General features: G+C 52.3%; 1 protein-coding gene across 1 annotated transcript; it reads left to right on the forward strand.

Moving 5' to 3' along the window:
• Nucleotides 1-5: 5 nt before the first annotated feature.
• LOC137362115 (low-density lipoprotein receptor-related protein 10-like) lies at nt 6-20,559 on the forward strand (the record flags this gene model as incomplete). Its single annotated transcript, XM_068026619.1, is given in 4 exon segments — nt 6-692; nt 694-836; nt 3,337-3,460; nt 19,178-20,559. Coding segments are annotated over 4 exon segments (1,452 nt in total), but the record flags the coding sequence as incomplete, so codon positions are not given.
• Nucleotides 20,560-21,096: the final 537 nt, after the last annotated feature.

The raw sequence follows: 21,096 nt of genomic DNA on the forward strand, positions 1-21,096 counted from the left end.
CCTGCGGGGGCCGGACTCTCAGCGGTTTCTACGGCAGCTTCTCTTCACCGGACTATGGGGCGCGGGCGGGGTCCCGGCGCCCGGCCTACGACTGCCGCTGGCGCATCGACACGGGTGACCGACGGCCGCTGCTGCTGAGCTTCCCGGGGCTGGCGCTGGGAGACGGGGACCGACTGGAGGTCTGGGAGGGGGGGGAGCCCGGCGCCCGGCCGCTGGCGGAGCTGAGCACCCAGGACAACACGGAGTGGGAGGTGGGGGGCTCCGTCCTCTCGGTGGGCACAGCCACGGGGTCCGCGTCCGTGCGCTACGTGTCGACAGGTGGCAGGGGCCGGGCTGGCTTCAACGCCACCTACCAGGTGCGTGGCTTCTGCCCACCCTGGCAGCACCCCTGCCTGGATGGCGGGACCCCCTCTTGCTACTCCGCCCAGCAGCGCTGTGACGGCGTCTGGCACTGTGAGGGCGGCAGGGACGAGGAGGGCTGCGGGGGCTGCCCGGCCGGACATTACCCCTGCGGCGGGCGCAGCCGGGCCTGCTACAGCCCCGCTGAGCGCTGCGACTACCAGACCAACTGCCCGGGTGGGATGGACGAGCGGGGCTGCCGGCACTGCCAGCCGGGGACCTTCCACTGCGCTGACGACCGCTGCATCTTCGAAACCTGGGCCTGCGACGGGCAGCCGGACTGCGCCGACGGCAAGCGATGAGAGGGACTGCGAGCACCCGCTGCCTCGCAAGGTGGTGACGGCAGCCGTGGTGGGCAGCTTGGTGTGTGCCCTCCTCCTCGTGGTGGCCATGGGCTGCACCTGCAAACTCTATTCACTCAGGACCAGCCATTACAGGTGAGGAGAGAGGGGCCGGGACGCGGCGTCACTCCGTATCTAACCCCGTTTTTCTGTTTTTCAGCCTCCAGCACCTAGCACACAGCAACAGTCAGCTGCACCTCATTGATGCACTCAGCAGCTCCAATTAGGCAGCAGCCAAACCATTTTGTTTTCCTTTTTTTTGTGGAGGGAGCTTTACCCTGTATGTAACCCCGTTTTTTTTTTGACGTGGACAGTGTAGAGGGAGCTTTGCTCTGTATCTAACCCCCGTACTGTACCTGTCCTGGGAGTGTTTGATGGGGACAGTGTAGAGGGAGCTTTACTCTGTATCTAACCCCCGTACTGTCCTGTCCTGGTGTTTGATGTGGACAGTGTAGAGGGAGCTTTACTCAGTATCTAACCCCCGTACTGTACCTGTCCTGGGAGTGTTTGATGGGACAGTGTAGAGGGAGCTTTACTCTGTATCTAACCCCCGTACTGTACCTGTCCTGGGAGTGTTTGATGGGGGACAGTGTAGAGGGAGCTTTACTCTGTATCTAACCCCCGTACTGTACCTGTCCTGGGAGTGTTTGATGTGGACAGTGTAGAGGGAGCTTTACTCAGTATCTAACCCCCGTACTGTACCTGTCCTGGGAGTGTTTGATGTGGACAGTGTAGAGGGAGCTTTACTCAGTATCTAACCCCCGTACTGTACCTGTCCTGGGAGTGTTTGATGTGGACAGTGTAGAGGGAGCTTTACTCTGTATCTAACCCCCGTACTGTACCTGTCCTGGGAGTGTTTGATGTGGACAGTGTAGAGGGAGCTTTACTCAGTATCTAACCCCCGTACTGTACCTGTCCTGGGAGTGTTTGATGGGGACAGTGTAGAGGGAGCTTTACTCTGTATCTAACCCCCGTACTGTACCTGTCCTGGAGTGTTTGATGGGGACAGTGTAGAGGGAGCTTTACTCTGTATCTAACCCCGTACTGTACCTGTCCTGGGAGTGTTTGATGTGGACAGTGTAGAGGGAGCTTTACTCAGTATCGAACCCCCGTACTGTACCTGTCCTGGGAGTGTTTGATGTGGACAGTGTAGAGGGAGCTTTACTCTGTATCTAACCCCCGTACTGTACCTGTCCTGGGAGTGTTTGATGTGGACAGTGTAGAGGGAGCTTTACTCAGTATCTAACCCCCGTACTGTACCTGTCCTGGGAGTGTTTGATGGGGACAGTGTAGAGGGAGCTTTACTCTGTATCTAACCCCCGTACTGTACCTGTCCTGGGAGTGTTTGATGGGGGACAGTGTAGAGGGAGCTTTACTCTGTATCTAACCCCCGTACTGTACCTGTCCTGGGAGTGTTTGATGGGGACAGTGTAGAGGGAGCTTTACTCTGTATCTAACCCCCGTACTGTACCTGTCCTGGGAGTGTTTGATGGGGACAGTGTAGAGGGAGCTTTACTCTGTATCTAACCCCGTACTGTACCTGTCCTGGGAGTGTTTGATGGGGACAGTGTAGAGGGAGCTTTACTCTGTATCTAACCCCCGTACTATACCTGTCCTGGGAGTGTTTGATGTGGACAGTGTAGAGAGAGTTTTACTCTGTATCTAACCCCCGTACTGTACCTGTCCTGGGGAGTGTTTGATGTGGACAGTGTAGAGGGAGCTTTACTCTGTATCTAACCCCGTACTGTACCTGTCCTGGGAGTGTTTGATGTGGACAGTGTAGAGGGAGCTTTACTCTGTATCTAACCCCGTACTGTACCTGTCCTGGGAGTGTTTGATGGGGACAGTGTAGAGGGAGCTTTACTCTGTATCTAACCCCCGTACTGTACCTGTCCTGGGAGTGTTTGATGTGGACAGTGTAGAGGGAGCTTTACTCTGTATCTAACCCCGTACTGTACCTGTTCTGGGAGTGTTTGATGGGGACAGTGTAGAGGGAGCTTTACTCTGTATCTAACCCCATACTGTACCTGTCCTGGGAGTGTTTGATGTGGACAGTGTAGAGGGAGCTTTACTCTGTATCTAACCCCCGTACTGTACCTGTCCTGGGGAGTGTTTGATGTGGACAGTGTAGAGGGAGCTTTACTCTGTATCTAACCCCGTACTGTACCTGTCCTGGGAGTGTTTGATGTGGACAGTGTAGAGGGAGCTTTACTCTGTATCTAACCCCGTACTGTACCTGTCCTGGGAGTGTTTGATGGGGACAGTGTAGAGGGAGCTTTACTCTGTATCTAACCCCCGTACTGTACCTGTCCTGGGAGTGTTTGATGGGGGACAGTGTAGAGGGAGCTTTACTCTGTATCTAACCCCCGTACTGTACCTGTCCTGGGAGTGTTTGATGGGGACAGTGTAGAGGGAGCTTTACTCTGTATCTAACCCCCGTACTGTACCTGTCCTGGGAGTGTTTGATGGGGACAGTGTAGAGGGAGCTTTACTCTGTATCTAACCCCGTACTGTACCTGTCCTGGGAGTGTTTGATGGGGACAGTGTAGAGGGAGCTTTACTCTGTATCTAACCCCGTGTCTGTTCTTTCCTGTAGCCTGTTCACCCCTCTGGCTCACATGGAGGCAGTCCAGCGTCGAGCCCCTCCATCTTATGGAGAATTAATCGCTCAAGGAGCCATTCCCCCCGTCGAGGACTTTCCCACAGAAAACCCCAATGATGTAAGTGGCTGGGGGCTGGTGGGAGGGGATTGAATTTGGAGGCATCAGTTGGTGAGGATAGTAATGAGGTGTTGGGGAGTTTAGTGATGAGGTGCTGGAGAGTTTAGTGATGAGGTGTTGAGGAGTTTAGTAAATAGGTGCTGGGGAGTTCAGTGATGAGGTGCTGGGGAGTTTAGTGATGAGGTGCTGGGGAGTTTAGTGATGAGGTGCTGGGGAGTTTAGTGATGAGGTGCTGGGGAGTTTAGTGATGAGGTGCTGGGGAGTTTAGTGATGAGGTGCTGGGGAGTTTAGTGATGAGGTGCTGGGGAGTTTAGTGATGAGTTGCTGGGGAGTTTAGTGATGAGGTGTTGGGGAGTTTAGTGATGAGGTGTTGGGGAGTTTAGTGATGAGGCGCTGGGGAGTTTAGTGATGAGGTGCTTGGGAGGATAGTGATGAGGAGTTTGGGAGGAGTTTAGTGATGAGGTGTTGGGGAGGATAGCGATGAGGTGTGGGGGAGGATAGCGATGAGGTGTGGTGGAGGATAGCGAATAGGTGTGGGGGAGGATAGCGATGAGGTGTTGGGGAGGATAGCGATGAGGTGTTGGGGAGGATAGCGATGAGGTGTTGGGGAGAATAGCGATGAGGTGTTGGGGAGGATAGCGATGAGGTGTTGGGGAGTTTAGCGACGAGGTGTTGGGGAGTTTAGCGACGAGGTGTTGGGGAGTTTAGCGATGAGGTGTTGGGGAGTTTAGCGATGAGGTGTTGGGGAGTTTAGCGATGAGGTGTTGGGGAGTTTAGCGATGAGGTGTTGGGGAGGATAGCGATGAGGTGTTGGGAAGGATAGCGATGAGGTGTTGGGGAGTTTAGCGATGAGGTGTTGGGAGTTTAGCGATGAGGTGTTGGGGAGTTTAGCGATGAGGTGTTGGGGAGTTTAGCGATGAGGTGTTGGGGAGTTTAGCGATGAGGTGTTGGGGAGTTTAGCGATGAGGTGTTGGGGAGTTTAGCGATGAGGTGTTGGGGAGTTTAGCGATGAGGTGTTGGGGAGTTTAGCGATGAGGTGTTGGGGAGTTTAGCGATGAGGTGTTGGGGAGGATAACGATGAGGTGTTGGGGAGTTTAGTGATGAAGTGTTGGGGAGTTTAGTGATGAAGTGTTGGGGAGTTTAGTGATGAAGTGTTGGGGAGTTTAGTGATGAGGTGTTGGGGAGTTTAGTGATGAGGTGTTGGTGAGGATAACTTTGAGGTGTTGGGGAGTTTAGCGTTGAGGTGCTGGGGAGGATAACGATGAGGTGTTGGGGAGTTTAGTGATGAAGTGTTGGGGAGTTTAGTGATGAAGTGTTGGGGAGTTTAGTGATGAAGTGTTGGGGAGTTTAGTGATGAGGTGTTGGGGAGTTTAGTGATGAGGTGTTGGTGAGGATAACTTTGAGGTGTTGGGGAGTTTAGCGTTGAGGTGCTGGGGAGGATAACGATGAGGTGTTGGGGGAGTTTAGCGATGAGGTGTTGGGGAGTTTAGCGATGAGGTGTTGGGGAGTTTAGCGTTGAGGTGTTGGGGAGTTTAGCGTTGAGGTGTTGGGCAGTTTAGCGATGAGGTGTTGGGGAGTTTAGCGATGAGGTGTTGGGGAGTTTAGCAATGAGGTGTTGGGGAGGATAACGATGAGGTGTTGGGGAGTTTAGCGATGAGGTGGTGGGGAGTTTAGCGTTGAGGTGCTGGGGAGGTTAACGATGAGGTGTTGGGGAGTTTAGCGATGAGGTGTTGGGGAGTTTAGCGTTGAGGTGGTGGGGAGGATAACGATGAGGTGTTGGGGAGTTTAGCGATGAGGTGTTGGTGAGTTTAGCGATGAGGTGTTGGGGAGTTTAGCGATGAGGTGTTGGGGAGTTTAGCGATGAGGTGTTGGGGAGTTTAGCGATGAGGTGTTGGGGAGGATAGCGATGAGGTGTTGGGGAGGATAGCGATGAAGTGTTGGGGAGGATAGCGATGAGGTGTTGGGGAGGATAGCGATGAGGTGTTGGGAAGTTTAGCGATGAGATGTTGGGGAGTTTAGCGATGAGGTGTTGGGGAGTTTAGCGATGAGGTGTTGGGGAGTTCAGGGTTGAGGTGGTGGGGAGGATAGCGTTGAGGTGTTGGTGAGGATAACTTTGAGAGTGTTGGGGAGTTTAGCGATGAGGTGTTGGTGAGGATAGCGTTGAGGTGTTGGTGAGGATAACTTTGAGGTGTTGGGGAGTTTAGTGTTGAGGTGGTGGGGAGGATAGCGTTGAGATGCTGGGGAGGATAACGATGAGGTGTTGGGGAGTTTAGTGATGAGGTGTTGGGGAGTTTAGTGATGAGGTGTTGGGGAGGATAACGATGAGGTGTTGGGGAGGATAACGATGAGGTGTTGGGGAGTTTAGTGATGAAGTGTTGGGGAGTTTAGTGATGAAGTGTTGGGGAGTTTAGTGATGAAGTGTTGGGGAGTTTAGTGATGAAGTGTTGGGGAGTTTAGTGATGAAGTGTTGGGGAGTTTAGTGATGAAGTGTTGGGGAGTTTAGTGATGAAGTGTTGGGGAGTTTAGTGATGAAGTGTTGGGGCGTTTAGTGATGAAGTGTTGGGGAGTTTAGTGATGAGGTGTTGGTGAGGATAGCGTTGAGGTCTTGGTGAGGATAACTTTGAGGTGTTGGGGAGTTTAGCGTTGAGGTGCTGGGGAGGATAACGATGAGGTGTTGGGGAGTTTAGCGATGAGGTGTTGGGGAGTTTAGCGATGAGGTGTTGGGGAGTTTAGCGATGAGGTGTTGGGGAGTTTAGCGATGAGGTGTTGGGGAGTTTAGCGTTGAGGTGGTGGGGAGGATAACGATGAGGTGTTGGGGAGTTTAGCGATGAGGTGTTGGGGAGTTTAGCGATGAGGTGTTGGGGAGTTTAGCGATGAGGTGTTGGGGAGTTTAGCGATGAGGTGTTGGGGAGTTTAGCGATGAGGTGTTGGGGAGTTTAGCGATGAGGTGTTGGGGAGTTTAGCGATGAGGTGTTGGGGAGTTTAGCGATGAGGTGTTGGTGAGGATAGCGTTGAGGTGTTGGTGAGGATAACTTTGAGGTGTTGGGGAGTTTAGCGTTGAGGTGGTGGGGAGGATAGCGTTGAGATGCTGGGGAGGATAACGATGAGGTGTTGGGGAGTTTAGCGATGAGGTGTTGGGGAGTTTAGTGATGAGGTGTTGGGGAGTTTAGTGAGGAGGTGTTGGGGAGTTTAGTGATGAGGTGTTGGGGAGTTTAGTGATGAGGTGTTGGGGAGGATAACGATGAGGTGTTGGGGAGGATAACGATGAGGTGTTGGGGAGGATAACGATGAGGTGTTGGGGAGTTTAGTGATGAAGTGTTGGGGAGTTTAGTGATGAAGTGTTGGGGAGTTTAGTGATGAAGTGTTGGGGAGTTTAGTGATGAAGTGTTGGGGAGTTTAGTGATGAAGTGTTGGGGAGTTTAGTGATGAAGTGTTGGGGAGTTTAGTGATGAGGTGTTGGTGAGGATAGCGTTGAGGTGTTGGTGAGGATAACTTTGAGGTGTTGGGGAGTTTAGCGTTGAGGTGCTGGGGAGGATAACGATGAGGTGTTGGGGAGTTTAGCGTTGAGGTGCTGGGGAGGATAACGATGAGGTGTTGGGGAGTTTAGCGATGAGGTGTTGGGGAGTTTAGCGATGAGGTGTTGGGGAGTTTAGCGATGAGGTGTTGGGGAGGTTAGCGATGAGGTGTTGGGGAGTTTAGCGATGAGGTGTTGGGGAGTTTAGCGATGAGGTGTTGGGGAGTTTAGCGAAGAGGTGTTGGGGAGGATAACGATGAGGTGTTGGGGAGTTTAGTGATGAAGTGTTGGGGAGTTTAGTGATGAAGTGTTGGGGAGTTTAGTGATGAAGTGTTGGGGAGTTTAGTGATGAAGTGTTGGGGAGTTTAGTGATGAAGTGTTGGGGAGTTTAGTGATGAAGTGTTGGGGAGTTTAGTGATGAGGTGTTGGTGAGGATAGCGTTGAGGTGTTGGTGAGGATAACTTTGAGGTGTTGGGGAGTTTAGCGTTGAGGTGCTGGGGAGGATAACGATGAGGTGTTGGGGAGTTTAGCGATGAGGTGTTGGGGAGTTTAGCGATGAGGTGTTGGGGAGTTTAGCGATGAGGTGTTGGGGAGTTTAGCGATGAGGTGTTGGGGAGTTTAGCGATGAGGTGTTGGCGAGTTTAGCGATGAGGTGTTGGGGAGTTTAGCGATGAGGTGTTGGGGGAGTTTAGCGATGAGGTGTTGGGGAGTTTAGCGATGAGGTGTTGGGGAGTTTAGCGATGAGGTGTTGGGGAGTTTTGCGATGAGGTGTTGGGGAGTTTAGCGATGAGGTGTTGGGGAGTTTAGCGATGAGGTGTTGGGGAGTTTAGCGATGAGATGTTGGGGAGTTTAGCGATGAGGTGTTGGGGAGTTTAGCGTTGAGGTGGTGGGGAGGATAGCGTTGAGGTGGTGGTGAGGATAACTTTGAGGTGTTGGGGAGTTTAGCGATGAGGTGTTGGTGAGGATAGCGTTGAGGTGTTGGTGAGGATAACTTTGAGGTGTTGGGGAGTTTAGTGATGAGGTGTTGGGGAGGATAACGATGAGGTGTTGGGGAGGATAACGATGAGGTGTTGGGGAGCATAACGATGAGGTGTTGGGGAGTTTAGTGATGAAGTGTTGGGGAGTTTAGTGATGAAGTGTTGGGGAGTTTAGTGATGAAGTGTTGGGGAGTTTAGTGATGAAGTGTTGGGGAGTTTAGTGATGAGGTGTTGGGGAGTTTAGTGATGAGGTGTTGGTGAGGATAGCGTTCAGGTGTTGGTGAGGATAACTTTGAGGTGTTGGGGAGTTTAGCGTTGAGGTGCTGGGGAGGATAACGATGAGGTGTTGGGGAGTTTAGCGATGAGGTGTTGGGGAGTTTAGCGATGAGGTGTTGGGGAGTTTAGCGATGAGGTGTTGGGGAGTTTAGCGATGAGGTGTTGGGGAGTTTAGCGATGAGGTGTTGGGGAGTTTAGCGATGAGGTGTTGGGGAGGATAACGATGAGGTGTTGGGGAGTTTAGCGATGAGGTGGTGGGGAGGATAACGATGAGGTGTTGGGGAGTTTAGCGATGAGGTGTTGGGGAGTTTAGCGATGAGGTGTTGGGGAGTTTAGCGATGAGGTGTTGGGGAGTTTAGCGATGAGGTGTTGGGGAGTTTAGCGATGAGGTGATGGGTAGTTTAGCGTTGAGGTGGTGGGGAGGATAACGATGAGGTGTTGGGGAGTTTAGCGATGAGGTGTTGGGGAGTTTAGCGATGAGGTGTTGGGGAGATTAGCGATGAGGTGTTGGGGAGTTTAGCGATGAGGTGTTGGGGAGTTTAGCGATGAGGTGTTGGGGAGTTTAGCGATGAGGTGTTGGGGAGTTTAGCGATGAGGTGTTGGGGAGTTTAGCGATGAGGTGTTGGGGAGTTTAGCGATGAGGTGTTGGGGAGTTTAGCGATGAGGTGTTGGGGAGTTTAGCGATGAGGTGTTGGTGAGGATAGCGTTGAGGTGTTGGTGAGGATAACTTTGAGGTGTTGGGGAGTTTAGCGTTGAGGTGGTGGGGAGGATAGCGTTGAGATGCTGGGGAGGATAACGATGAGGTGTTGGGGAGTTTAGCGATGAGGTGTTGGGGAGTTTAGTGATGAGGTGTTGGGGAGTTTAGTGAGGAGGTGTTGGGGAGTTTAGTGATGAGGTGTTGGGGAGTTTAGTGATGAGGTGTTGGGGAGGATAACGATGAGGTGTTGGGGAGGATAACGATGAGGTGTTGGGGAGGATAACGATGAGGTGTTGGGGAGTTTAGTGATGAAGTGTTGGGGAGTTTAGTGATGAAGTGTTGGGGAGTTTAGTGATGAAGTGTTGGGGAGTTTAGTGATGAAGTGTTGGGGAGTTTAGTGATGAAGTGTTGGGGAGTTTAGTGATGAAGTGTTGGGGAGTTTAGCGATGAAGTGTTGGGGAGTTTAGCGATGAAGTGTTGGGGAGTTTAGCGATGAAGTGTTGGGGAGATTAGCGATGAAGTGTTGGGGAGTTTAGCGATGAAGTGTTGGGGAGTTTAGCGATGAGGTGTTGGGGAGTTTAGCGTTGAGGTGGTGGGGAGGATAGCGTTGAGGTGGTGGTGAGGATAACTTTGAGGTGTTGGGGAGTTTAGCGATGAGCTGTTGGTGAGGATAGCGTTGAGGTGTTGGTGATGATAACTTTGAGGTGTTGGGGAGTTTAGCGTTGAGGTGGTGGGGAGGATAGCGTTGAGATGCTGGGGAGGATAACGATGAGGTGTTGGGGAGTTTAGTGATGAGGTGTTGGGGAGTTTAGTGATGAGGTGTTGGGGAGTTTAGTGATGAGGTGTTGGGGAGGATAACGATGAGGTGTTGGGGAGTTTAGTGATGAAGTGTTGGGGAGTTTAGTGATGAAGTGTTGGGGAGTTTAGTGATGAAGTGTTGGGGAGTTTAGTGATGAAGTGTTGGGGAGTTTAGTGATGAAGTGTTGGGGAGTTTAGTGATGAAGTGTTGGGGAGTTTAGTGATGAAGTGTTGGGGAGTTTAGTGATGAGGTGTTGGTGAGGATAGCGTTGAGGTGTTGGTGAGGATAACTTTGAGGTGTTGGGGAGTTTAGCGTTGAGGTGCTGGGGAGGATAACGATGAGGTGTTGGGGAGTTTAGCGTTGAGGTGTTGGGGAGGATAACGATGAGGTGTTGGGGAGTTTAGCGATGAGGTGTTGGGGAGTTTAGCGATGAGGTGTTGGGGAGTTTAGCGATGAGGTGTTGGGGAGTTTAGCGATGAGGTGTTGGGGAGTTTAGCGATGAGGTGTTGGGGAGTTTAGCGAAGAGGTGTTGGGGAGGATAACGATGAGGTGTTGGGGAGTTTAGTGATGAAGTGTTGGGGAGTTTAGTGATGAAGTGTTGGGGAGTTTAGTGATGAAGTGTTGGGGAGTTTAGTGATGAAGTGTTGGGGAGTTTAGTGATGAAGTGTTGGGGAGTTTAGTGATGAGGTGTTGGTGAGGATAGCGTTGAGGTGTTGGTGTGGATAACTTTGAGGTGTTGGGGAGTTTAGCGTTGAGGTGCTGGGGAGGATAACGATGAGGTGTTGGGGAGTTTAGCGATGAGGTGTTGGGCAGTTTAGCGATGAGGTGTTGGGGAGTTTAGCGTTGAGGTGGTGGGGAGGATAGCGTTGAGGTGGTGGTGAGGATAACTTTGAGGTGTTGGGGAGTTTAGCGATGAGCTGTTGGTGAGGATAGCGTTGAGGTGTTGGTGATGATAACTTTGAGGTGTTGGGGAGTTTAGCGTTGAGGTGGTGGGGAGGATAGCGTTGAGATGCTGGGGAGGATAACGATGAGGTGTTGGGGAGTTTAGTGATGAGGTGTTGGGGAGTTTAGTGATGAGGTGTTGGGGAGTTTAGTGATGAGGTGTTGGGGAGGATAACGATGAGGTGTTGGGGAGTTTAGTGATGAAGTGTTGGGGAGTTTAGTGATGAAGTGTTGGGGAGTTTAGTGATGAAGTGTTGGGGAGTTTAGTGATGAAGTGTTGGGGAGTTTAGTGATGAAGTGTTGGGGAGTTTAGTGATGAAGTGTTGGGGAGTTTAGTGATGAAGTGTTGGGGAGTTTAGTGATGAAGTGTTGGGGAGTTTAGTGATGAGGTGTTGGTGAGGATAGCGTTGAGGTGTTGGTGAGGATAACTTTGAGGTGTTGGGGAGTTTAGCGTTGAGGTGCTGGGGAGGATAACGATGAGGTGTTGGGGAGTTTAGCGTTGAGGTGTTGGGGAGGATAACGATGAGGTGTTGGGGAGTTTAGCGATGAGGTGTTGGGGAGTTTAGCGATGAGGTGTTGGGGAGTTTAGCGATGAGGTGTTGGGGAGTTTAGCGATGAGGTGTTGGGGAGTTTAGCGATGAGGTGTTGGGGAGTTTAGCGAAGAGGTGTTGGGGAGGATAACGATGAGGTGTTGGGGAGTTTAGTGATGAAGTGTTGGGGAGTTTAGTGATGAAGTGTTGGGGAGTTTAGTGATGAAGTGTTGGGGAGTTTAGTGATGAAGTGTTGGGGAGTTTAGTGATGAAGTGTTGGGGAGTTTAGTGATGAAGTGTTGGGGAGTTTAGTGATGAGGTGTTGGTGAGGATAGCGTTGAGGTGTTGGTGTGGATAACTTTGAGGTGTTGGGGAGTTTAGCGTTGAGGTGCTGGGGAGGATAACGATGAGGTGTTGGGGAGTTTAGCGATGAGGTGTTGGGCAGTTTAGCGATGAGGTGTTGGGGAGTTTAGCGCTGAGGTGTTGGGGAGTTTAGCGATGAGGTGTTGGCGAGTTTAGCGATGAGGTGTTGGCGAGTTTAGCGATGAGGTGTTGGGGAGTTTAGCGATGAGGTGTTGGGGAGTTTAGCGATGAGGTGTTGGGGAGTTTAGCGATGAGGTGTTGGGGAGTTTAGCGATGAGGTGTTGGGGAGTTTTGCGATGAGGTGTTGGGGAGTTTAGCGATGAGGTGTTGGGGAGTTTAGCGATGAGGTGTAGGGGAGTTTAGCGATGAGGTGTTGGGGAGTTTAGCGATGAGGTGTTGGGGAGTTTAGCGTTGAGGTGGTGGGGAGGATAGCGTTGAGGTGGTGGTGAGGATAACTTTGAGGTGTTGGGGAGTTTAGCGATGAGGTGTTGGTGAGGATAGCGTTGAGGTGTTGGTGAGGATAACTTTGAGGTGTTGGGGAGTTTAGTGATGAGGTGTTGGGGAGGATAACGATGAGGTGTTGGGGAGGATAACGATGAGGTGTTGGGGAGCATAACGATGAGGTGTTGGGGAGTTTAGTGATGAAGTGTTGGGGAGTTTAGTGATGAAGTGTTGGGGAGTTTAGTGATGAAGTGTTGGGGAGTTTAGTGATGAGGTGTTGGGGAGTTTAGTGATGAGGTGTTGGTGAGGATAGCATTCAGGTGTTGGTGAGGATAACTTTGAGGTGTTGGGGAGTTTAGCGTTGAGGTGCTGGGGAGGATAACGATGAGGTGTTGGGGAGTTTAGCGATGAGGTGTTGGGGAGTTTAGCGATGAGGTGTTGGGGAGTTTAGCGATGAGGTGTTGGGGAGTTTAGCGATGAGGTGTTGGGGAGGATAACGATGAGGTGTTGGGGAGTTTAGCGATGAGGTGGTGGGGAGGATAACGATGAGGTGTTGGGGAGTTTAGCGATGAGGTGTTGGGGAGTTTAGCGATGAGGTGTTGGGGAGTTTAGCGATGAGGTGTTGGGGAGTTTAGCGATGAGGTGATGGGTAGTTTAGCGTTGAGGTGGTGGGGAGGATAACGATGAGGTGTTGGGGAGTTTAGCGATGAGGTGTTGGGGAGTTTAGCGATGAGGTGTTGGGGAGATTAGCGATGAGGTGTTGGGGAGTTTAGCGATGAGGTGTTGGGGAGTTTAGCGATGAGGTGTTGGGGAGTTTAGCGATGAGGTGTTGGGGAGTTTAGCGATGAGGTGTTGGGGAGTTTAGCGATGAGGTGTTGGGGAGTTTAGCGATGAGGTGTTGGGGAGTTTAGCGATGAGGTGTTGGGGAGTTTAGCGATGAGGTGTTGGTGAGGATAGCGTTGAGGTGTTGGTGAGGATAACTTTGAGGTGTTGGGGAGTTTAGCGTTGAGGTGGTGGGGAGGATAGCGTTGAGATGCTGGGGAGGATAACGATGAGGTGTTGGGGAGTTTAGCGATGAGGTGTTGGGGAGTTTAGTGATGAGGTGTTGGGGAGTTTAGTGAGGAGGTGTTGGGGAGTTTAGTGATGAGGTGTTGGGGAGTTTAGTGATGAGGTGTTGGGGAGGATAACGATGAGGTGTTGGGGAGGATAACGATGAGGTGTTGGGGAGGATAACGATGAGGTGTTGGGGAGTTTAGTGATGAAGTGTTGGGGAGTTTAGTGATGAAGTGTTGGGGAGTTTAGTGATGAAGTGTTGGGGAGTTTAGTGATGAAGTGTTGGGGAGTTTAGTGATGAAGTGTTGGGGAGTTTAGTGATGAAGTGTTGGGGAGTTTAGTGATGAAGTGTTGGGGAGTTTAGTGATGAAGTGTTGGGGAGTTTAGTGATGAAGTGTTGGGGAGTTTAGCGATGAAGTGTTGGGGAGTTTAGCGATGAAGTGGTGGGGAGTTTAGCGATGAAGTGTTGGGGAGATTAGCGATGAAGTGTTGGGGAGTTTAGCGATGAAGTGTTGGGGAGTTTAGCGATGAGGTGTTGGGGAGTTTAGCGTTGAGGTGGTGGGGAGGATAGCGTTGAGGTGGTGGTGAGGATAACTTTGAGGTGTTGGGGAGTTTAGCGATGAGCTGTTGGTGAGGATAGCGTTGAGGTGTTGGTGATGATAACTTTGAGGTGTTGGGGAGTTTAGCGTTGAGGTGGTGGGGAGGATAGCGTTGAGATGCTGGGGAGGATAACGATGAGGTGTTGGGGAGTTTAGTGATGAGGTGTTGGGGAGTTTAGTGATGAGGTGTTGGGGAGTTTAGTGATGAGGTGTTGGGGAGGATAACGATGAGGTGTTGGGGAGTTTAGTGATGAAGTGTTGGGGAGTTTAGTGATGAAGTGTTGGGGAGTTTAGTGATGAAGTGTTGGGGAGTTTAGTGATGAAGTGTTGGGGAGTTTAGTGATGAAGTGTTGGGGAGTTTAGTGATGAAGTGTTGGGGAGTTTAGTGATGAGGTGTTGGTGAGGATAGCGTTGAGGTGTTGGTGAGGATAACTTTGAGGTGTTGGGGAGATTAGCGTTGAGGTGCTGGGGAGGATAACGATGAGGTGTTGGGGAGTTTAGCGTTGAGGTGCTGGGGAGGATAACGATGAGGTGTTGGGGAGTTTAGCGATGAGGTGTTGGGGAGTTTAGCGATGAGGTGTTGGGGAGTTTAGCGATGAGGTGTTGGGGAGTTTAGCGATGAGGTGTTGGGGAGTTTAGCGATGAGGTGTTGGGGAGTTTAGCGATGAGGTGTTGGGGAGGATAACGATGAGGTGTTGGGGAGTTTAGTGATGAAGTGTTGGGGAGTTTCGTGATGAAGTGTTGGGGAGTTTAGTGATGAAGTGTTGGGGAGTTTAGTGATGATGTGTTGGGGAGTTTAGTGATGAAGTGTTGGGGAGTTTAGTGATGAGGTGTTGGTGAGGATAGCGTTGAGGTGTTGGTGAGGATAACTTTGAGGTGTTGGGGAGTTTATCGTTGAGGTGCTGGGGAGGATAACGATGAGGTGTTGGGGAGTTTAGCGATGAGGTGTTGGGGAGTTTAGCGATGAGGTGTTGGGGAGTTTAGCGATGAGGTGTTGGGGAGTTTAGCGATGAGGTGTTGGGGAGTTTAGCGATGAGGTGTTGGGGAGTTTAGCGTTGAGGTGGTGGGGACGATAACGATGAGGTGTTGGGGAGTTTAGCGATGAGGTGTTGGGGAGTTTAGCGATGAGGTGTTGGGGAGTTTAGCGATGAGGTGTTGGGGAGTTTAGCGATGAGGTGTTGGGGAGTTTAGCGATGAGGTGTTGGGGAGTTTTGCGATGAGGTGTTGGGGAGTTTAGCGATGAGGTGTTGGGGAGTTTAGCGATGAGGTGTTGGGGAGTTTAGCGATGAGGTGTTGGGGAGTTTAGCGATGAGGTGTTGGGGAGTTTAGCGTTGAGGTGGTGGGGAGGATAGCGTTGAGGTGGTGGTGAGGATAACTTTGAGGTGTTGGGGAGTTTAGCGATGAGGTGTTGGTGAGGATAGCGTTGAGGTGTTGGTGAGGATAACTTTGAGGTGTTGGGGAGTTTAGTGATGAGGTGTTGGGGAGGATAACGATGAGGTGTTGGGGAGGATAACGATGAGGTGTTGGGGAGCATAACGATGAGGTGTTGGGGAGTTTAGTGATGAAGTGTTGGGGAGTTTAGTGATGAAGTGTTGGGGAGTTTAGTGATGAAGTGTTGGGGAGTTTAGTGATGAAGTGTTGGGGAGTTTAGTGATGAGGTGTTGGGGAGTTTAGTGATGAGGTGTTGGGGAGTTTAGTGATGAGGTGTTGGTGAGGATAGCGTTCAGGTGTTGGTGAGGATAACTTTGAGGTGTTGGGGAGTTTAGCGTTGAGGTGCTGGGGAGGATAACGATGAGGTGTTGGGGAGTTTAGCGATGAGGTGTTGGGGAGTTTAGCGATGAGGTGTTGGGGAGTTTAGCGATGAGGTGTTGGGGAGTTTAGCGATGAGGTGTTGGGGAGGATAACGATGAGGTGTTGGGGAGTTTAGCGATGAGGTGGTGGGGAGGATAACGATGAGGTGTTGGGGAGTTTAGCGATGAGGTGTTGGGGAGTTTAGCGATGAGGTGTTGGGGAGTTTAGCGATGAGGTGTTGGGGAGTTTAGCGATGAGGTGTTGGGGAGTTTAGCGATGAGGTGATGGGGAGTTTAGCGTTGAGGTGGTGGGGAGGATAACGATGAGGTGTTGGGGAGTTTAGCGATGAGGTGTTGGGGAGTTTAGCGATGAGGTGTTGGGGAGATTAGCGATGAGGTGTTGGGGAGATTAGCGATGAGGTGTTGGGGAGATTAGCGATGAGGTGTTGGGGAGTTTAGCGATGAGGTGTTGGGGAGTTTAGCGATGAGGTGTTGGGGAGTTTAGCGATGAGGTGTTGGGGAGTTTAGCGATGAGGTGTTGGGGAGTTTAGCGATGAGGTGTTGGGGAGTTTAGCGATGAGGTGTAGGGGAGTTTAGCGATGAGGTGTTGGGGAGTTTAGCGATGAGGTGTTGGGGAGTTTAGCGTTGAGGTGGTGGGGAGGATAGCGTTGAGGTGGTGGTGAGGATAACTTTGAGGTGTTGGGGAGTTTAGCGATGAGGTCTTGATGAGGATAGCGTTGAGGTGTTGGTGAGGATAACTTTGAGGTGTTGGGGAGTTTAGCGTTGAGGTGGTGGGGAGGATAGCGTTGAGATGCTGGGGAGGATAACGATGAGGTGTTGGGGAGTTTAGTGATGAGGTGTTGGGGAGTTTAGTGATGAGGTGTTGGGGAGGATAACGATGAGGTGTTGGGGAGGATAACGATGAGGTGTTGGGGAGTTTAGTGATGAAGTGTTGGGGAGTTTAGTGATGAAGTGTTGGGGAGTTTAGTGATGAAGTGTTGGGGAGTTTAGTGATGAAGTGTTGGGGAGTTTAGTGATGAAGTGTTGGGGAGTTTAGTGATGAAGTGTTGGGGAGTTTAGTGATGAAGTGTTGGGGAGTTTAGTGATGAAGTGTTGGGGAGTTTAGTGATGAAGTGTTGGGGAGTTTAGTGATGAGGTGTTGGGGAGTTTAGCGATGAGGTGTTGGTGAGGATAGCGTTGAGGTGTTGGTGAGGATAACTTTGAGGTGTTGGGGAGTTTAGCGTTGAGGTGCTGGGGAGGATAACGATGAGGTGTTGGGGAGTTTAGCGATGAGGTGTTGGGGAGTTTAGCGTTGAGGTGTTGGGGAGTTTAGCGATGAGGTGTTGGGGAGTTTAGCGATGAGGTGTTGGGGAGGATAACGATGAGGTGTTGGGGAGTTTAGCGATGAGGTGGTGGGGAGGATAACGATGAGGTGTTGGGGAGTTTAGCGATGAGGTGTTGATGAGGATAGCGTTGAGGTGTTGGTGAGGATAACTTTGAGGTGTTGGGGAGTTTAGCGTTGAGGTGCTGGGGAGGATAACGATGAGGTGTTGGGGAGTTTAGCGATGAGGTGTTGGGGAGTTTAGCGTTGAGGTGTTGGGGAGTTTAGCGATGAGGTGTTGGGGAGTTTAGCGATGAGGTGTTGGGGAGGATAACGATGAGGTGTTGGGGAGTTTAGCGATGAGGTGGTGGGGAGGATAACGATGAGGTGTTGGGGAGTTTAGCGTTGAGGTGCTGGGGAGGATAACGATGAGGTGTTGGGGAGTTTAGCGATGAGGTGTTGGGGAGTTTAGCGATGAGGTGTTGGGGATTTTAGCGATGAGGTGTTGGGGAGTTTAGCGATGAGGTGTTGGGGAGTTTAGCGATGAGGTGTTGGGGAGTTTAGCGTTGAGGTGGTGAGGAGGAGAACGATGAGGTGTTGGGGAGTTTAGCGATGAGGTGTTGGGAGTTGAGCGATGAGGTGTTGGGGAGTTTAGCGATGAGGTGTTGGGGAGTTTAGCGATGAGGTGTTGGGGAGTTTAGCGATGAGGTGTTGGGGATTTTAGCGATGAGGTGTTGGGGAGTTTAGCGATGAGGTGTTGGGGAGTTTAGCGATGAGGTGTTGGGGAGTTTAGCGTTGAGGTGGTGGGGAGGAGAACGATGAGGTGTTGGGGAGTTTAGCGATGAGGTGTTGGGGAGTTTAGCGATGAGGTGTTGGGGAGTTGAGCGATGAGGTGTTGGGGAGATTAGCGATGAGGTGTTGGGGAGTTTAGCGATGAGGTGTTGGGGAGTTTAGCGATGAGTTGTTGGGGAGTTTAGCGATGAGGTGTTGGGGAGTTTAGCGATGAGGTGTTGGGGAGTTTAGCGATGAGGTGTTGGGGAGTTTAGCGATGAGGTGTTGGGGAGTTTAGCGATGAGGTGTTGGGGAGTTTAGCGTTGAGGTGTTGGGGAGTTTAGCGTTGAGGTGGTGGGGAGGATAACGATGAGGTGTTGGGGAGTTTAGCGATGAGGTGTTGGGGAGTTTAGCGATGAGGTGTTGGGGAGTTTAGCGATGAGGTGTTGGGGAGTTTAGCGATGAGGTGTTGGGGAGTTTAGCGATGAGGTGTTGGGGAGTTTAGCGATGAGGTGTTGGGGAGTTTAGCGATGAGGTGTTGGGGAGTTTAGCGTTGAGGTGGTGGGGAGGATAACGATGAGGTGTTGGGGAGTTTAGCGATGAGGTGTTGGGGAGTTTAGCGATGAGGTGTTGGGGAGTTTAGCGATGAGGTGTTGGGGAGTTTAGCGATGAGGTGTTGGGGAGTTTAGCGATGAGTTGTTGGGAGTTTAGCGATGAGGTGTTGGGGAGTTTAGTGATGAGGTGTTGGGGAGTTTAGCGATGAGGTGTTGGGGAGTTTAGCGATGAGGTGTTGGGGAGTTAGCGATGAGGTGTTGGGGAGTTTAGCGATGAGGTGTTGGGGAGTTTAGCGATGATGTGTTGGGGAGCTTAGCGAGGAGGTGTTGGGGAGCTTAGCGATGAGGTGTTGGGGAGTTTAGCGATGAGGTGTTGGGGAGCTTAGCGATGAGGTGTTGGGGAGCTTAGCGATGAGGTGTTGGGGAGCTTAGCGATGAGGTGTTGGGGAGTTTAGCGTTGAGGTGTTGGGGAGTTTAGCGTTGAGGTGGTGGGGAGGATAACGATGAGGTGTTGGGGAGTTTAGCGTTGAGGTGTTGGGGAGTTTAGCGATGAGGTGTTGGGGAGTTTAGCGTTGAGGTGTTGGGGAGTTTAGCGATGAGGTGTTGGGGAGTTTAGCGATGAGTGTTGGGGAGTTTAGCGATGAGGTGTTGGGGAGTTTAGCGTTGAGGTGTTGGGGAGTTAGCGTTGAGGTGGTGGGGAGGATAACGATGAGGTGTTGGGGAGTTTAGCGTTGAGGTGTTGGGGAGTTTAGCGATGAGGTGTTGGGGAGTTTAGCGATGAGGTGTTGGGGAGTTTAGCGATGAGGTGTTGGGGAGTTTAGCGATGAGGTGTTGGGGAGTTTAGCGTTGAGGTGGTAGGGAGGATAACGATGAGGTGTTGGGGAGTTTAGCGATGAGGTGTTGGGGAGTTTAGCGATGAGGTGTTGGGGAGCTTAGCGATGAGGTGTTGGGGAGCTTAGCGATGAGGTGTTGGGGAGTTTAGTGATGAAGTACAGGGGAGGAGGGAGTTTGCGATGTGCTGGGAAATTTGCCTGGTACCTGCCAAGGGATGAGTAATTTTTGTTTCCCCTGTTTGCTGTCTCTCTCCCAGATGTCAGTGATTGGGAACATCCGCTCGATTCTGCAGCTCCTGCGGCAGGAATCCCCGCAACAAACCGCCCGCCGACGGCGCCGGTACCGCTACATCCGCCGTCTCGCCCGCCGCTTCAGACGCACCCGCCTCTACGCTCTGCTGAGTCGCTCGACCCCCAGGGCGGGCCCGGCTCCCGCCACAATCCCTGAAGCTGCCGCCACGCCCGCTCCTGAGCCCACTGCCACCGACCACCCCTCCTCCTCCGCCGGCGCCGTCCCGCTCCCTCGCAAGTTCCCACTCCTCGAGGGCTGTCCCCCACCTGCGGCCCCCGACCTGCCCGGCCGGCAGCCCGCGGGGACGGCAGCTTCCGTCTTCTGGGGCCTGTCACGGCGGAGTCGGGGCGCAGAGGGGGAAGGGCCCCCTGCCAACGGCCGGGACATGCTGTTGCTGCCGCTGACTGAGGCCTCTGAACCACGGGAGTCCGCCGACAGTGATGAGGAGGCATTGCTTTGTTGACACTCCTCTCGCCACCTACGCCTCTAAGATTGGGCGCTCCCACGGGCACCAGCCGCCTTCCACTTGCAGGATAATCAACTCTGGAGTGAGGCGTTGCCTCGCGAGGGACCCTTAATTGTTTACTCTCCCCCTCACTCTGCTGCACCCCCTCCCACACCCCCAGGCTAACAGTCATCGTGAAATCGCACTGGCTTGGAAAGAAAACTTGGCGTGAAAAAGAGTTTGCGGGAGTGAGTTTACCATGCATGTCATAGGAACCTTGTTCAGGTGTCACTGCCTGAATGTGAGACACTGACAGTGGGCGGGTAGAGATTTTCTCAATTCCTTTCTCTGTAACCTTCCCCTTCAGTCTGTTACTCACAAAGACTGTGGGATTAAACCCACCTGACGCACTTTACATACTCTGTCCTCTCTGTCCATTGCAATTAGTATCTCTACCTTTCTTTCTCTCTGATGCTCTCTCTCTCTCGTTCCCACTAACCCATTCTCTTTCATCTCTCCCACACCCACTCTCTCTCTGACTCTCACTCTCCTCGACACACACACACTCTCTCTCTCTCTCTCTCTCCCCCCACACTCTGTCTCTCTCCCCCACACTCTCTCTCTCTCCCACACTCTCTGCCCCACACTCTCTCTCTCTCTCTCTCCCCCCACACTCTCTCTCTCTCTCTCTTTCCCACCCAGACTCTCACTCTCTCCCCCACACTCTCTCTCTCTCCCACCCACACTCTCTCTCCCCCACCTACACACTCTCTCTCTCTCTCTCTCTCTCTCTCTCTCTCCCCCCCACATCCTCTCTCTCTCTCTCCACACTCTCTCTCTCCCCCCACACTCTCTCTCTCCCCCACACACTCTCTCTCTCTCCCCCTCACTCACTCTCTCCCCCTCACTCTCTCTCTCCCCCACACTCTCTCTCTCTCTCTCCCCACACTCTCTCTCTCTCTCCCCCACACTCTCTCTCTCCCCCCCACACTCTCTCTCTCTCCCCCCACACTCTCTCTCTCTCTCCCCCACACTCTCTCTCTCTCTCCCACCCACACTCTCTCTCTCTCCCACCCACACTCTCTCTCTCTCCCACCCACACTCTCTCTCTCTCCCCCTCACTCTCTCTCTCTCCCCCCCACACTCTCTCTCTCTCTCCCCCCCACACTCTCTCTCTCTCCCCCCCACACTCTCTCTCTCTCCACCCACACTCTCTCTCTCTCCCACCCACACTCTCTCTCTCCCCCACACTCTCTCTCTCCCACCTACACACTCTCTCTCTCTCTCTCTCCCCCCACACTCTCTCTCTCCCCCACACTCTCTCTCTCCCCCACACTCTCTCTCTCTCTCCCCCACTCTCTCTCTCTCTCCCCCACACTCTCTCTCTCTCTCTCTCTCCCCCACACTCTCTCTCTCTCTCTCTCTCTCCCCCACACTCA

The sequence above is a fragment of the Heterodontus francisci genome, unplaced genomic scaffold (genome assembly GCF_036365525.1).
Source record: "Heterodontus francisci isolate sHetFra1 unplaced genomic scaffold, sHetFra1.hap1 HAP1_SCAFFOLD_1152, whole genome shotgun sequence".
NCBI lineage: Eukaryota > Metazoa > Chordata > Chondrichthyes > Heterodontiformes > Heterodontidae > Heterodontus > Heterodontus francisci.